This window comes from Coenobita brevimanus, chromosome 102, assembly GCF_032717465.1.
Source record: "Coenobita brevimanus isolate Jiangsu-jjx chromosome 102, ASM3271746v2, whole genome shotgun sequence".
In the NCBI taxonomy this organism is placed as follows: Eukaryota; Metazoa; Arthropoda; class Malacostraca; order Decapoda; family Coenobitidae; genus Coenobita; species Coenobita brevimanus.
In genome coordinates this window covers 1,881,506-1,900,343 of record NC_137055.1, presented here as the reverse complement: position 1 = coordinate 1,900,343, position 18,838 = coordinate 1,881,506, and the positions used below count along the sequence as shown (strand labels likewise).

At 39.4% G+C, this 18,838-nt stretch overlaps 1 protein-coding gene across 1 annotated transcript in view; it reads left to right on the top strand.

Annotated features, from left to right (window-relative positions):
* The window catches only part of LOC145415315 (uncharacterized), a 46,642-nt gene that overhangs the window by 14,066 nt on the left and 13,738 nt on the right, over window positions 1–18,838 (top strand). The window contains exons 6-9 of the mRNA XM_080284592.1: window positions 3,548–3,809; window positions 6,212–6,304; window positions 10,807–10,961; window positions 14,793–14,963. Of these exons, the coding sequence (XP_080140718.1) occupies window positions 3,548–3,809; window positions 6,212–6,304; window positions 10,807–10,961; window positions 14,793–14,963 (681 nt within the window). The remainder of the gene's footprint in view (window positions 1–3,547; window positions 3,810–6,211; window positions 6,305–10,806; window positions 10,962–14,792; window positions 14,964–18,838) is intronic.

Here is an 18,838-nt window from a genome sequence, read left to right as displayed (position 1 = left end):
GGTGTTGACTATATACATTTATATCCATTGATTCAGTGGTTTCTGATATGCAAAATTTCCAACATGCGGCACATTTTGTTGACCATATTCTCGCAGATGGGGAGACCCCACTGTAATGTACTGTATATATTATGGTACAAGATACTGTTCATTGTGGCAACCAGTGTTTTAAGTCTTGCTGTATACAATATACGTAATTTACACTAATAGCTTCAGTGCCATAGCCTGTATCAGACTTAATGCTCTGACAGCACTCAGAAACACCATTTATGGCACACAGCAAAACTATGAATAGCTATCAGTTATGAACAGATTATTTACATAATCTAAAATTATGCTAACCCAAGTTGCATTCCTGATACTGTACATCAGACACAAACATGAAAACACTCCAAAGGTCTATCTATCTATCTATAGCCCGACGCCCTAATCCCACAAAGGGTGGCCGCAACAAAACGCCTCCAAGTCGTTCTGTCACCCACCATTTGACTATCCTCCCCCCAACTCACTCCCCCCTCCCTCATATACCTCTCAACTCCATCCCTCCACCTCATCCTCAGTCTACCCCTCCCTCTCCCTCCCTCCATCTCACCTACATACACCCTCTTAGTCAGTCGTTCATTCTCCATTCTCTCCATATGCCCAAACCACCTCAGTGTATTTCTCCTAATCTTCTCAACCACATCCACATCCACCCCACAACATTCCTTCACTTCTTCATTCATCAACCTGTCCTTCCATGTCACTCCACATGCTCCTCTCAAGTAACTCATTTCCACTGCTCGCACTCTTGACATGTTCCCCTCTTGCAAGGTCCATTCCTTGCTTCCATATGTCAGGGTAGGGATCACAATACTATCATGCAGTGACTTCTTAACTTCCATACTCACCTCCCTATTTCTCATCACTGCTTTCAGTGAACCAACAACCTTCCTTCCCTGCTGTACCCTTTCACGCACTTCATCCCCCAAAGTTCCATCCTTACTCATCACACTACCCAAGTACTTGAATGCACTCACATTCTCCATATCTTCACCATTCAGCCTCACTGTACATTCTGTGACTTCATTCCTCTCAAACACCATAACTTTACTTTTGTTTACATTAACTTTCAGCTTCCTCCTCCTACACACTGTCCCAAATTCATTCACCAAACCCTGCAACTCCCATTCATCTTCACTCAACTATACTGTATCATCAGCAAACAACAACACCAGAATCTTCCAAATCTCACCCTCATTCATTAGAGCCACCCCCACATCCACTGCCCTACGTTGCACCTCCTTTACAACCCCATCCATGTATATATTAAACGGCCATGGAGGTGCTTTAAAAAAAAATAAAAAATAGGAACAGGATTAACTTAGGCAAAAAAGTAAGATTTATAAGCACTAGAATATGAATATGTATTACTCCCTCATAAAGGTGAATTGAATATTAAAGATACCATACAGTGTTCACATCTTCAGCAAAAAAAATCTGCCCTTTCATGCAACTATGCGGTACACTACAAAATGATGAATGGTTTCTAACAGTGCCTTGAAAACATGTCCTTCCTTTACCCTCTGCTATCTATCTATCTATCTATATACCTAGGCTGCTTCCCCCAAGGAAAGGGAGGTACCTGTGGGAAATATTTTTAGTTGAAAATGAAATTATGCATCAATTTACATGAGATTTTACTGGATAATAGCTATATTTGGCAAAACTAATCCCTGAGATTTATTTGTAAATGATTAATTTAATCACTGATATTTTTGAAATGATTTATGTTTACTCACTTAGGAGCAGTAGTCAGTAAAAGTTATTTTAAATAAATTAAGATTTTACTTAATATTTTTTTATTTTTTTTCATTTATCGTCCTGAAACTTTCTACACACTTAAGTAGGTATCATAGCTATTGTCCAGTAAAGTTTCATGTAGATTAATGCATAATTTCATTTTCAACCAAAACTCTGAACTGATGCCCCTTAACACAGATACATACTGTAATTGTTACTCTTATTCTGAATTTGTGGCCAGAGAGTAATTTTTTCACAGTACCCCAGAAGTGTAGTCAGATTTTTTTAATACTGTAATCCACTGCATCCACATCACACTTGTCAGGACTTTTTTTTTTCTCATAGATGCATCATATAAAAAGAAAGTTGTCTGTGGACTAAGTCTCTCTCAGCTTTAGAGTGTTAGCCACCAGAGGGCAGTGAGAGTGTAGAAATGGTAAACTTATATCGCTGAGTGTGCATCTCACATATTACACCATGCCAGAAAACAGTATGTCCATTACCAATACGATATGTCCATCACCCTTCTCCACACCAGTATCAATGCCAAATTCAAATAACAGCACAGGACACACTCCCCATGTTATACCACAGTGTACTTAGCCCCATGCAACTCAGTCACAGAACGTAGACAGTCCTTCATTGTAATACAGGATATCTACAAGATATCTTTTGGAACACCTGTTTGAAGTTTAAATGGCTGAATATTTACAACCTCTTGGGTTCTTGACTGTATGAGCTATGGGACATATATGGAGACAGTTGGCCAGCAGATTAGGTACCCCACTAATGAATATAAGGAAATTGGGTTTAATTGTAGAATATGAACAGCAAGTGCAATGATATGTGATCCATTTCACTGCACACTCTTTAATAGTTCTTCCTCATACTTGATTTCCTTTTTTTTTTAGCTTCTGAATCTTCTTGTACTCTCATAAAAAGCAGGGATAGGATAACAGTGATAAATTTGCAACATTAACTGGATTTACCACCAAAGAGGGTAGCTGGCTATAACATGTAGGTTTTGTAGGGGCTGTGATGACCCCACCATCCATCATATATGGTATAGGTTTCTTTGTAACATTGTAACTGAGTGCAAAGGATGAGAGGTGTGAATGCAGAGGGTAGAGTTGTGAGAGGCAGACCAAAAAAGACTTGGAACAAGGTCATACTGTGATCTCAGGGATAAGGAACTGAATATGGAGGTTGCTTGGGATCAAGCATCATGGAGAGCCACCATTAGGTGACCAAGGCTGACACATGCAAGTACATGAGAGCCTTTCTTAATGAATGATTGAACAATGCAGAAGGGAAGAAATTGGAAGTGGGAAGTCCATCTCTACTGATTCGTGTCCTGTATGAGAAAGACCCTTGATCCTGATATGCACATCTCATGATCCTGACTTCCCTTTTGTCACCCAAGCATTGGGCAATTTAGTACCTGTAATCAGAAATCAATGAATGAGAATGTATGAAAGTGGGACAGGTATCAGCAGCATAACCAGTACCCTTGAAACAAATAAAAGGAGGGGGAATAGCCATAGGTGACGAAGGCCAGTGCATACCAGTACTGTACTGTATTTTGGAGCCTCTGTGAATAAAATTATAACAGGATGAGGTGTTAACCTAAAGTATAGAGGTCAGGGAACTGTCAACAGCAAGTCCAGTACCCTGTATTTAAAGAGAAAAAAGGTTGTTGAGTGGTATACCTAAATTCCATACTTTTCACCTGTGCAGAAAACAAGAACAACAGTAATGGTGATAGTGCAAATGAGTCTGCAAGCCCCCGATTCCCTAGGGAGTCAGCCCCTCAAGACCCGTGCCCCACTCCATTCCCTGGTGCTGATGGCCCAGGTGACATTACCCCTGGCATGCTGCGTCGCCTGGTGGAGCGGGAGTTGGAAGAGGAGGAGGAGCCCCCCTATGATCACATGCAGGAAGCAAGGCAGCTGGTGTTCTGGTGGCAGCGACACACGTCACACGATGATTCAGAGTTCTGTCATAACACTGCTGAGTGTAAAGTTAAGGTACTAGTACTTTTCATAAATCTTGATATATCTTTTCGCTTTTAATTCCTTTGTGACCATATCAGGAGCATAGGGGTCTGGCAGTTGGTTGTTTTGTCCAGATATTTAAGGCTGAAGTGCCAGTTATCCTTCCCTGAGTAACATCTTGAGCAATAAACCTCAACTAACCCTCAAATGTAAATCTTTATGGGTCACATCTGTTTGGAGCACCATAATCCACTAGACCACCAGCAGTTATTATAAACTTTTTAACTGCCTTAGTTCTGAAGTGTACATGATAATATATTTTTTTATGTACAGAACTGTCTAAGTTTTCCTGTGATGTGAAGCACAACATTTTTTTTTTTTTTTTTTTTTTTTTTTTTTTTTTTTAGGGGCTTCAGTTCAGATTTTTGATTGAAAATGAAATTATGCATTAATCTACATGAAACTGTACTGGATAATGGCTATGATACCCACTTAAGTGTGTAGAAAGTTTCAGGACGATACATGAAAAAAATAAAAAAATATTCCGTAAAATCTTACTATAATTAACCCTAACTTTCACTGGCTACTACACATTAGTGAGTAAACATATAATCATTTTAAAAATATCAGTGATTAAATTAATCATTTACAAATAAAGCTCAGGGATTAGCTTTGCCAAATATAGCTATTATCCAGTAAAATTTCTGTAAATTGATGCTTTATTTCATTTTCAACCAAAAAAATGAACTGAATCCCCTTAATATAATTTACCTGCATTGTGGATTCCCCCACTCCATTCTTAGGTGGGAGGAAAAGTCAGGATGTATAATGATGATTAAGGGATGCCTCCAGGGCTGAATAGGTTAAGCATTAAAGTAAATTATGCCTTGGAACCCATACTCAGTATGATAGTACAGTACACGTGTTTTTATGTCCAGTATATTGTGTGTAGTTTATAAGATGTTTAATGATTTTGAATAGGGAAACATAACCTGGTCCCTGAAAAGAGAAATGCTTAAAATTACCCTGCTCTCCATCAGATATCTAGTTTTGGCTGGAAATGTACATACATGTCATTCTTAGTTTACTCCTCATCTTTCTGTCGACTAGAAGATTTGATATTTATTCTAGTGGTAAAATTCGAGGAAGCATATCTCCCATGTGCAGTAAATCTATTATGTCACTTTTTATTATTATTATTGTTATTGTGGTAGGTGGGGATGCTCACCATGCACTCACTCATTGTAGTGCTGCTCTCAGATGCCTGCCCTTTTCTCTTCTCCTTCCTTCTTTCCTTCCTTCCTCTTCAGTCTATCTTTTTTAATTCTTTCCTCTTCCTTCTGTCTATAGGTGACTTTACATTGAGTGACAAATCAAGTGGCTTTCTGTACACCAGAAAACCATTTACTTTGCTGGGTGGTAACCATATAACCAAATTATGGTGCCTGGTGTCTTTGTGGGTAATTACGGTGCTCCAGACAGATTGAGCCGGTGCAGGTTCATATCCAAGGGTTGGTTGGGGTTTATTGCTCACATAATGCCAGTCAGAGATGAGTATGGCTGGTCACTCTCATTTTACATGTCAGGACTAACTTGCCTAGCCCCGGGCTCCTATGCTTCTCATGGGGCAACACTGGATTAGATAATGAATGAATGAATGAAATAATTATTGTTATTGTTATTATTGTATGCGATAGACAGACCAAAGAAGATCTGGAACAAGGTCATCAAGAGTGACCTCAGGGTAAGGGACTGACTAGGGAGGCAGCCAGAGATCGAGCAGAATGGAAAGCCACCATTAGGTAACCAAGGCCAGTGCATGCAAGTGTGTTGGAACCCTTTAAATGATACAAATTGTTATTACTGTATAGTTGTTGTTGTTGTTGTTGTTATGGTATTATATTTTTAAAAGTAAGTTAATCCTTTGTGCCTGAGTATATCATCTTCCATTGTATTTTTTATAGTACCATACAGTTCCATTCAGCTTATGAGGGTAGTTTCATAATGGATGAGTGAATGAAGATTAATCTAACCTTCCTAACACAATACAAAAATTGTGGCTTAAGCAGAAGAAAAATATCTGGTGGCAACAGTAAAGCTTATGTACTCAGCCAGGAGGGCTTCCAGTTTTATTGTTCTTTGTAAAGAAAACTTGCCCTGTGTCAAAAGTGTACCTTCAGTCCAGTGATTAATTCTTGCATTCTTTCAGTCTTACCCTTTTTAATATAGCAGGTGTTTGTGAATGAAATGTATAATTTATAAGTTGTATCAAGTTCATTCTTAATGGTGTATTACTGAAAGTAGCAAGGATACACATTCAGTTAAAGTTCCTGGAGAATATTTTCAAACTTTTCATTCTTGTTTCAAAATGTAAAAATGGAAAATTTTCAGATACTTTTTGTGTAGCTGTACATATTATCTACGATTTCTTACAGCAAAAGCCACTGTTGCTGTTCCTGCATGGTATGGGTGGCAGCAGTGACAGTTGGAGGCAGCAGCTGTGGTATTTTGTCAGTTGTGGATATGAGGTATGAGGAATTGTGTTATTATCCAGTCTTGTGAATAGGAAAGTTTTAAGGTGCATTAACTGAAATTCTGTGGTTCATGTAACACTTTGGTGCAGCAGAGTTTTAAGTACACTTGACCCTTGATTTCTCATACCCCTATTTCCCGGTTTTCGTATTTCCCGGACACAGGCTGAGGCCGGACAATATTATCAAATGCCGGACAGATGCCCGTACAGGTCCGGGATTCTCACACAAGTCCAGCCATTATTCTCTCATATAAAACTATAAGCAGTCTGCTGCACAACACAGTATAATTTTAGCAAGGTTTTCACTCAATAGAGGCCATTCGTAACACACACAAGAAGATATTTTCATACATGAAATGCATCTTGGCCACCAACCTGCTTCTCCCCACCAGGTCGTAACTTGTGGCAATATCCCACGTGCTTGTTACCTTTCCCAATTGCCACAAAAATAGTTTATTGCATAACACAGTAAAATTTAAGGAAGGCTTGGGCACAATATAGTTCATAAGTAATAAAAAATATATATATTTTTTCTCTTATAGACTGAGTCAGTGAGATCCATTCCTACTCCCTTAGCTCACCCAACTCGGTGTGACTAAATACCGAATTGGCACTTTTCCCTGGAAAATATTTTAATTTTTTTCACCACAGTGGCTCATACACACCTAATTATCTGAAATCTGCCTTAAAAAAATGTACTTAATAGAACTTAATTTAAAAATTAGGTTCAGAGCTAAAATGTGCCAATGTTAGCAGATATTTCCTCTTCAGATCATCAGGTTTTTTTTTTTTTTTTTTTTTTTTTTTTTTTTTTTACAGAACAGAGGAAGGAAAGACAAATGAATAAAAATTAATAATCCATTCACCAGATTACTGGTGTCCTCTGTTCATAAAATATCTGTAACAGTTAGACTTGAACAACTGTAGGTTGAAGTTTGGAGGGAAACAACTCTGGGGAAGCGTGTTCCAAAGAGATGCAGTACAGGGAATGAAAGAATTCTGATAGGCAGAAGTTCTGCAGTATGACTGAGTGGCATTCCAGTCATGAGCACTGCCAGATGCCTGTGTAGCACGAGGGAAGGCATGGAGAGGTGGCACCACAGGCACAACTTTGTCTGAGCATTTGCCATAAAAATATCTGTAAAATAATGCAAGGGAAGCAACATTCCTTTTTACTTGTAGGGGAGGTGGTTTCTTTCTAATGGCAGGGTTGTTAAATAATTCTAACAGCTTTGTTCTGCATTTTGTCTAGTTGTTTTAATGCAACCTCTCCACATCCATTCCACAAGGATGAGCAATATTCACGCTGAGAGCGCACATGACATAAATTACAGCTAACTGCTCGTCAGTGAAGAAGTTACAGACTCTGTACATTAGTCCAAGTTTCTTTGAGGCGGTTTTAACAAGTGATCTAACATGAGAGATCCAGCTGAGGGCATTGGTGAGACACCGAGAATTTCAATCCTTTTGGAGATGGGAATATCAGTAGCACTGAAGGTAATATACAAATCTGGCAATATCTGTATATTAGTAAATTGTATATATGTAGTTTTACTAGCATTAAATGAGACAAGGTTGTTTTGTTCCCATTCACTGATTGTAGATAGGTCTTGATTTACGGAGATGGCTGTACTGAGTTAAGAGGTAGAGATATTAGACTTTGTAAATGGGTGTCTGAGTGTGAGTGGACTATGTAGTGTTGAGTCATCTGCATTTGAGTGGATGGGATTGTGGGTGACAGATAAGAGATCATTAATATGAACCAGGAATAGGGTTGGCACCGGAACTGATCCCTGTGGAATGCCGGCGTTAATTGAGTGGAAATTGGAATATACATCATCTACTTTTACTCTTATTTTCCTGTCACTGAGATATGAGGAAATCAAAGGAACAAAAGATGTTAGTCCATAGCAAGGGAGTTTGGACAGCAGGGAACGGTGCCCTACCCTATCGAAAGCTTTAGAAATATCAAGAGCTACTGCATGAGTTTCTCCATGTAGGTCAGTTGATTGATGGATGGTATGAGTTAGGAGATTGAGTATGTCAATGGTGGATCTTTCTTGGCAAAAACCATATTGTCTATCACCAATTAAGTTGTTGGATTCAAGATGTTTAAATGTGCTTATTAATTAAAGTTTCAAATACCTTACCAAGAGAAGATGTGACAGCTATTGGTCTGTAGTCAGAGGGGTCAGAGGAACTTCCATTCAGAATTGGGTGGATATTGGCTTCATTCCATGAATTTGGGAATGAAGAAGTACGTATGCATAGTCTTAATAATTTAACTAGAACAGAGGCAAGTTCAGGGGAACACTTTTTCAAAACAGCCTTGACAGACTTCTGTTTTTCATAAATATTTTTATACAAAAAAAATGTATCTGCTTTGTAAATCGATATTTATACAAGACAAAAGTCCGTCAAGGCAAGTTATAGGCTAGAGGCAAAACACTTCTGCTAACTTTAAGAAATTTTCTCTCTGAATTCTGATTTTCTATTAATAATTAAATTAAGCACAAATTTTTTACTGAATTTCAAATACTTGGGTGTGCAAACCTACATGATGATAAATATTAAAATATTTTCCAGTTAAAATTGCCGGTTCGGTCCAAGATCGAGATCACATTTGATTGCGTGTTTGTAACTCGGTCAACTGATGAGTGGTTGGCTCACCTTGTGGTGTTCCATTCCTTGTTCATTTTCCTCCTTTTCCTCGGCTTTCTGATCTTCTGTCATATCCTTCACATTCTCAGCAACAACTATCTAACCAACCATTCTTAGGGTTGTAGCCAGCAAAATACCACTATTGTGTCAGTTATTATTATTGTTACTGTGTCATTGTTAATATTTTATGTACTGTGTATTTTAGTTATGTTGGTATAGGTAGTCTACATTCCAGAATGCTCTGGAATATCAGAATAATTGCCAGACAGTATTGGAGAATTCAGACAAAGTATGGTAATGGTCCGGGGAATGGTATGTGGGACCGGACTTGTGAGATTCCCGGACTTCGGGGGTTCCCAGGCTGGTCTCCCTCCCTTTTAGTCCTGGAAATCGAGAGTCAGGTGTACAGTATTAACATCTTTAGTGTGGTGATGTTATGTTTAGTTAGTTGTTGCTGCTACCAGATGATTGTATTAAGCTTAAAAGAGCACCTTGGTAGTGAAGGGGTTGATAAGGGCTGTATCTAACCCTTGCAGTTCAGAAAGTCTCAACCAGGCTGAATAATATGATCAGGAGATAACATGAATGAATTTTAAAATGACACTAGATTGAAGGGATTAACCTTTCCATGGCCACTTTTATCTCTTGTAATACTCAACTTTTATAACCTGTTTGTACCCCAGTGTGTTGTTTAGAGTTTTGATTTGTTCATTATTGTAAAAAGATATCCTGTCCATGGCAAAATGTGATGATACTATGCAAGAACAGGGTATCATGAGTAATACTGCAACAAACTTATCCAACTTGGCATAACGTGATGCCAAATGCGGACGTGTGAAGTACTTTATGCACCCATGGTGGTGAACCCCTTCATACTGCATTTGGAAAGTAGCAAGCAGTGGATTCTACAACCACCACCACAACCATACCTTGTCCTAGTACAGTCGACATCAAGGTCATGTCACCTCTCTTGCCATAATGTGACTAGAAGCATCCAGAATGTGTCCAGCCTTTTTTTTTTTTTTTTTTTTTTTTTTTTTTTAATAATAGGAAATCAGGTCCTCAGTCCTAGGAAGCACACACTTGACCCTTCATGACTGCTGAGACCATACTGAAACGAAGTACAGTAGTAAGAGAGCTGGGTTGAATATTACTTTACATTACTACACTTTACTCCTGTTTCTCTCTCATATGTGCAGTACACAGTACATTATGTTAAAATGATAACATGTTGCTGTATATGGTTTTATTAAATCACGTAAGGTTATGTGAAACTATCAGATATACATCTTATCCATATTAACTGCAACTGCCATGTTTGTTGTCAGTGTGTTCTTAATGTGGTATTTGCTGTTTTGAGTGTTTGACATACTGCATGTGTGAAAAGTAGCTATTAAGAAAATTTTCCAGGAAAAAAATATGTACAGCTAGATAGGCCATTAAGTTGCAGCCCCAGGACTGGGCACATGAGTAGTGCATGAATGCCTAGTCTCTCTAACTGGCCATGTAGGTTCAACCATTTTTTTTACTTTCCATGTTTTCATGATCATAGCTTTCCCCATCCATGAGTGAAAAAAAAGGGTTATGATGGCGATGATTATAGAGTGGGAAGCAAACATCAATAGACCTGTTGGTCTTGTTAAGGCTGTTGGTTTTTGGGAAAGTTATACCTAACAAAACTGTGAGTTAAAGATAGGATAGAAAAGTAGGGTGATGATGATGATGATCTGAATGATTTGGCAATAGTCAAAATAATTTTTTTTCAATTGCATAAGGTAATGTAAAACTGCATGAAATACTACACATTCGTAATACGTACCTTGGTGTTTGGTACAGGTGGTGGCGCCTGACATGATGGGTCATGGGTTAAGCTCAGCACCCAAGGACCCAAGTCAGTACACATTCTCCCAGATGCTGGATCAGGTCACCCTTGTGTTTGACCTGTTTGTGCCACAGGGACGCAAGTGTGTTGTCATTGGTCACGGATATGGGTGAGTTATGACTTTTTTAAAAGATCCCTAACCCCATTCAGCTAAGGTAATGACAAAGGATTGTATTTTAAACAATGTAAGAGGCTTCATAGCACTTCATCTTCTCCCAGGGTAAAAAAAAGCTTAGGTATATAGATAGATAGATCTTAATATTCTCTCATATGCTAACTAATGCAAACTATGTCAACATTAAAATGACATGAATAACATAAAAGAGAATATTATGTGCCAAATGGTATATAAATCACTAAGGAATAGGTGCAATGAAGCCACATATACCACGTAGAACACAATGCCAAGTGGAGTTAGGCCAGAGACATTAATCCCTTATTTCTCTCATCTCAGTTGATGGCCAAGAGGAGTCAGACTGGGGAGTTTATGTGATTAGTAACTAAGGAGACTTATTGTTGTCTCCAGCTAAGACACTTCAAATTTCATGCGCCTAAGTGTGTGTGTGGTCCTGATTATGGGTGACTTCATCAACATTTGGTTTTGCCATCATGTAGGGAAGTTTACCTGAATGTGTTGCATTGCAGAACCTTTGACCCCATTAACCTCTTTTGTCTGGTGACATATTTTGTATGTATTAATGTTACCACCACACTGTTTTATTGAACCTGGGAGATGATTTTAGCTCTAGAGGAATTTAATGTACCTTAGCCTTCACTAGCCCCTTCACTAGAAGACATCCAGTAACTTAAATCGTTTGCATATGGCAAGAGTAAGTTGGAGGAGGGTGGCAGAGGACTCGGTGACATGGAGGCTATCCATTTTGTGGCAACCTCTTATATGATTAAGACATCTGGCGATAGATAGATTGATAGAAGAATAAAATAAAAAATATATCTCTGGCATATTGAGTGACTGTAATGAATAAAGGTTTTGGACTAGAAATGGAACACTGTACTGAATTACCATCCATCCAGCCATCATCCAATCCTACGTTGCCCCATGAGGAGTGTAGGATACTATCTATCTATCTATTGCCAGACGCCTCAGTCCCGTACGGGGTGGCCACAAACAAATCGCCTCCAAGTCGCCCTGTCCCCCGCCATTTCACTGCCCTGCTCCCAACTCACACCCCCCTCTCTCATATACCTCTCCACCCCATCCCTCCATCTCATCCTCGGCCTCCCCCTCCCTCTTTCCCCCTCCACCTCACTCACATACACTCTCTTCGTCAGTCTTTCACCCTCCATCCTCTCCACATGGCCAAACCACCTCAGTGTGTTCCTCATAACGCTTCCTATCACATCCACATCCACACCACAACGCTCCTTTATATCCTCATTCGTCAGCCTGTCTCTCCATGTGACTCCACAGGCTCCTCATAAATAACTCATTTCCACTGCTCTCACTCTTGACTTGTGTCCTTCCAACAACGTCCAAGCTTCACTTCCATACGTTAGAGTTGGTATCACATTACTGTCATGTAGTAACTTTTTCACTTCCATGCTCACTTCCCTGTTTCTTATCACTGCTTTCAAAGAACCAGCAACCTTTCTTCCCTGCTGTACCCTTTCAAGCACTTCACCCTCCAAACCTCCATCCTTACTCATCACACTACCCAAGTACTTAAACGTACTCACATTTTCCAATTCCTCACCATCCAACCTCACTGTACATTCACTGACTTCACCTCTCTCAAAAACCATCACTTTACTCTTCCCTACATTCACCTTTAGATTCCGTTTCTTACACACTCTCCCAAACTCATCCACCAAGCCTTGCAGCTCCCCTTTGTCTTCACTCAACAACACAGTATCATCTGCAAACAACAGTACAGGGAGTTTCCAAACACTATCCTCTCTCACCAGGGCCACTCCAACATCCACTACCCTACCTTGTACCTCTTTTATTACCCCATCCATGTACAGATTGAACGACCATGGAGACATGACACATCCCTGTTTCAACCCAACTTTCAAAGAGAAAAATTCACTTAGTTCACCATCCACACGCACTGCAGCCTTCGCACCATCGTACATACTCTTCACAGCATTCAACAACTTCCCATCTACTCCATATATTCTTAACACTTTCCACAATCCTTGTCTATCCACCCTGTCATATGCTTTCTCCAAATTCATGAAAGCTGCATACAACTTCTTTTCCTTCTCTAGAAACTTTTCCACTAAAGATCTAAGAATGAATATCTGATCTACACAACCTCTTCCCTTCCTAAAGCCTCCCTGTTCTTCTCCAACTAATTTCTCTGTTCTTTCTCTAATTCTGTCAATAAGTATCCTACCATACACTTTTCCTATTATACTAAGAAGACAAATGTCCCTATGATTACCACACACTTCTTTTTCCCCTTTTCCTTTGTACCAGGGAATAATTATACCTGACTTCCAATCCTCCGGGACGCTACCTTCCTCCCAGGCCAATCTGCATATCTTCCACATCCATTCTACTACTATCTCTCCCCCATGCTTCAGCATTTCACCACACACTCCATCAATTCCTGGGGCTTTCCCCAATTTAACTTTCTTCATTGCTTCCACAACTTCTATCCTACTGATTTCTTCCTGTCTTCTCACCTCCCTCCTTCTCCCAGCCATTCCCCAGCCACTTATACTCGCATTACTTCCATCCTCTATGTTCAACAATTCCTTAAAGTGTTCTCTCCATCTGCTCACTTTTTCTCCCTTCTCCACTAGTAATCTACCATTTTTATCTTTCACTCCCCTGCTAACTCACATTCACTTCCATCCTGTCTTACTCTTTTCACCTCTTTCCAGAACATTTTCTTACAGTCCCTCCACTTTACACTTACATTCCTTCCAAATTCCTCATCCACTCTCTTCTTACTCTCACTTACTAATCTTTTCACCTCTCTCTTTCTTTCAACATATAACTCTCTCTTCTGCCTCTCAACTTCTTCCACACCCCTATTTCTCATCCATTCATTGTATGCTTTCATCTTTTGTGCCACAGCCTGTCTCACCTCTTCAGTCCAGCACGCTGTTCCTTGCACCCCCCTTGCACTTCATTAAGAAGTACCTCTGAGCGAGGCATAACGTTTCTTGCTGCTTTACTGTTAAACTATATTTAACTTTCATTATTGTATCATAGATACCTATGATTTTTAAAAAAATTATTTTCCCTTGACTTTACCAGATGGAGCATCTTACTGATTGAGATTTTGTACTAACAGACTTTGTTGCCCATTTCAACACAGCTGATCATGGAGGCTTGTCAGCATAAGAAGTTCAGTAAATACCAATAAAAATTGTCTTAAATTGATGGTATATTTTAAATACACGATGACCAATTGCTTGAATAGTCAGACTGCAGATACTTGTGATTATTTATTGCTTTTGAATGATAACATCCAGTTAGTGTTTACGTGAAGTCAAGGATGTGTGCAGGCAAAATGCTGCTTAGTGTGAAGCATCTGTTATTGAGAGTCATGCTTCTGGTTCATGTGAAAGGCTTAAAGCATAAAGATTACACATTTAACACTTCACAGTTTATTTATAATACACTGTGAACAACAGTAAGTGAAAAATAGATGTAAATTCATCAGCAGCTAAATAATGTAACAACTTCATGTGAAACAATTATAAAGGAGGACTAACGGTATAAGAGCCTTGTGGTCTTGTGGTAGGGCTGTTAGGTAAGAATGCACTATAGCCTTTATACCACAGAGTCCCAGAGGTTACTAAAGGCTTTTCTGTTGTGTAAAGTACTACCGTGGGTGTAGGTTGGTCTCCTGCATGTAAATGTTGTGGACTACAGTAGTCTAGCCTCACACCATTAGGCACCAAATGGGGTAAGGTGGGGCTGGCAGTTACCATCTTACTAACTGTATATGAACACCTACAGATGCTCATTGGCAGCAGCATTGGCACGTGGCAGAGCATCATCAGTGCGTCTGGTGGTGCTGGCCAGCTGTGGGGGCCCAAGTCCTCTGGTAGCCAACCCTCCACACAAGTCTATACTACACTCTCCTCTCATATCGTGTCTGGCACCATTCCTTGATTGTGGATGTTGTAGGTGAGTCACTCCATACAAAGTCCATACCCTACTCTCCTCTGATATATATCATGCCATGCTTCGTTCTTTCATTGTGGGTGTTGCAGGTGATTCCTTAGCTATCAGTCTATACTAAGTTTTGATTGCTAAATGATAGAGCAGTGAAGTAAATTTTATATACTAGTGTGTGTATATATATATATATATATATATATATACAGTAACCCCTCCAATATCCTGATCAATAGAGCCATCGGTAGGTTCGGATATTGGTTTTGTCCGGATATTGGGCCCCAGCTTATGGACTTGTACTTACGGACCCTAACACAGAGAAACACCTATACAACTCCCTCCGGACATGCATAGCACCTATTTAACACCCAAATCACACCAATAAGGCACATAAATGACTGAAATAAATGCAATAGACACATAAAATGTGGGTTTAGAAGTATGTTCATACATTAATAAACATTCTGGTACTTATGGACTCTAACCGAACCTAACCTAACCGAACCTAACTGAACTCTGAAAAACACATTCCTACTGCACATGCATGAGGTAAGTTTAGTATGGAAAGAAGTACAGTATGACACTTTCTGGTAAGTATAGTATGGGAAAAAATACAGTATGAAACATTCTGGTAAATATAGTATGGGAAATAGTACAACATGAAACATTTTGGCTACTTACAGCAAGTCCCTGGCCACCTCGATGAATAACCGCCTCCTCTCGGACTCTGACAGTAAGAACGATTTCCTGAAGCACTTGCACTACACTCTTCCTGAAGTCTTGCACTGAACTTAGTCACTAACACACAGAAGTCCGTTCTTTTCACAGTGTTCACTTTAGTCCAAATAATGTTCCATTAAATTTAAGTGTTGCACATAAACTTTTCCCAAGTTTTTTTAAGTTTCCAAAGCCAAAACAAAGAAGGTTAGTTACGTTAAATTTCTTTTCTACTTAGTCTTTTCTCCCAACTTGAAAACCTTAACACAACACACCGTTTTTTTCACTGCACAACACTCAAAATTCCCGTGTGGTCTAGTGGAGAAGTTCTTGCTGTTTATTCACTGTCAGAGCCCGAGAGTATCACTGGCAGGCGTCCAAGGGGTGCATCGGTGGGTAGTGGTGATGGCGTACCGACTACAGAAGACTCTGAAGACAGCCGCAAACTCACGTCGAGCGGTGACTCTTGTCGCGGTGAGAGACAGGCGGGAAGTGGGGAGGATGCAGCGGCGCTCTATCGGACGTCGGAGGAATGACGAACCAAAACAATGCTCTCACGCGGCGCGCGCAGCAAGTTCAAATTACGGACGGCAAAAAATCGATTTTTTTTCCAATTTTTTTGGATTTTCGGACCATTTTGGGAATGTTTGATCCCAGGACGATAAGGTTCGGTTAGTGGGGATGTTCGGTTATTGGGCGTCCGGATATTAGAGTGATTACTGTGTATATATACAGTAATCCCTCCAATATCCGACGTAATAGAGCCAAAGGCATGTCCGGATAGTGATCCTGTCCAGATATTGGGCCCCAGCCTCCTGGACTTGTACTTATGGACCCTAACTCAGAAAAACACCTATACAACTCCCTCTGGACATGCATTGCACCTATTTGAGACCCAAATCACACCAATAAGGAACATAAAAAACTGAAATAAATGCAAAAGAACCATAAAATTAGGTTTTAGAGGTGAGTTTATACAATATTAAACATTCTGGGTACTTACAAGTCCCTGGCTTCTGGACTGGTTTGAACCACCAGTTTGCAGTCCACAGTTAAGCCTCTGAACTCTGAATTCTAATTTCTTAACACTGCACAACACTGTAAATTCCCGTGTGTTCTAGTGCCGAGGTATTGCAGTTTGTTCACTGTTTATGCACAAAAACAAGCACCTGTGGCTTGCACTGCTATAAGCATCTGCTCTCGATCGGAGTTTGGCGTGACTGTTGATGATGGCGGGGTAACAAGAGTTGCCAGATCGCAACGGCCACATTACCAATCTCCTCAACTTTCATTACCAAATTTAACTTTTCATTACCAAATTCATAAAGCTAGCATTTATTCTTCACTAATTATATATACAAGTGGAAATACATGTAATCACTGTCCTTATAATTAACACCATGTTGATTATTTTCACGCTATGTAGGGTAGCAGATTAATCAGAGAGAGCAAACAATCCACCATCTCCATCCTGTGTATCCTCATACATGTGAAAAATCCATTTGGTAATGCATTATTCTGATTCATTACCAAATGAATTTTTCATTACCAAATTGGCCCACACTTGGTAATGAAAAATACAAAATGGCAACCCTGACAGGGGAGGGGGGAGGGGGAGGAAGGAAGGGGTGAAGGGACCATGGTGTAACAGCTGTTTGGCGCCACGCAGCAATTTCAAATTACGGGAGGGAAAAAAGTCAGATTTTTTTCTAATTTTTTGTGGTTTTTGGCCCATTTTGGGAATACTGGATCCCGGGACGATTATGTCCGGTTGGTGGGGATGTTCGGATATTGGGCGTTCGGATATTAGAGGGATTACTTATATATATATATTATATATGTATATATAATATATATATACAGTATGTATATATAATTTTTGTAGGTTATTTATTACGTATTTGGTATGCAAGATTTTGTATGGCCAAGAAAGCAAAGGATGTTGGTGTTGTAATAAATCTAGTAACACCTCAAAGAAAAATGATGAACTGTCCATGCAGCAAAGAGTAATATGTTTCAGCATAAATAGTGTATAGTCTTTTCTGCAAAACTTGTGCAGCATAGTATTTATGATCAAGTTACAGAGGGGAAAAAATCATATCAATAGTTTTCATTGTTTTTTTAAGTACTGATTAGATTCTTCACCTTCAGCATAGGAGTGGACTGGTCTTAAGGAGGTGCCTAAGTCTATCATTTTCAACCTGCCTGTTAAAATACTATTGATTTCCTGTTATAGTGCAGAATTTTAGGTACCGTACTAATTTCTTTTTCTTTGTTTAATGCCAGCTCTTTTTTAGGACACTTTTAAGGTAAGTATGCAGAAAGATAACAGCTATGACTGGGTTTGATTTGCCGAGGAAGAAGTAGTCCAACTTTTTTTTTTTTTTTTTCCGATGGACCACAGGTATTTTTCTGCTTCATCTTGATGCTTCATGAGATCTTCAGTTATGTTTACTTCTGTAAGGTGTAAATGATATGCAGGAAGTTGAATGCATAATGGTGTGAGGAGTTTGGAATGAGTTGGCTGTGTGTTGTACAGTATTTTGTGGTATTGCAGGTGTAGAGAATGACCGTGGTCTGTTTTTTGTTTAGATGATTGCTCTTTTGTTTCAGTGTACTGACATTGTTACACTTATCATATGGGAAAAGTGCATGATCTCTCCCACACCATCTCTTCCATGATCATGTCCATCATATTGAAAGCTTGCATAATGTGTACAGGGTACTGGGTTTATGGTAGTGTGATCCAGTTCATTAGACAGGCATTTTAATAGCTCTCCTTTTGTAGTTTTTGTTTCTTTGTGTCAGTATCTTACCTCACCCCATCTTTTAGGTGGGGGTTAGGGTTGGAATGACATTGATGGTGATGATTAATCTGATTGTAATATATTTTTTCACCTAACTCTTTTGAAAATGCCCCTTAAGCCTGCAGTTGGTAACTAATAATACAGTGTAACCTCCATGACTTTTCTGTTTGAATTTCTCTGCCATATTGTACAGTCCATTACGCAGCATTGTTTGATTATTTGTACATTGTATATTTTCCGTCATGTTATGCGATTAAGAACATGCTGCGTTTTAGAATTGTCCATCCATCATCCAGTTATACTACATTCATATCTGTGAACATTGAAAGATGGATGTATGTATATTCAGAGATGAACAGA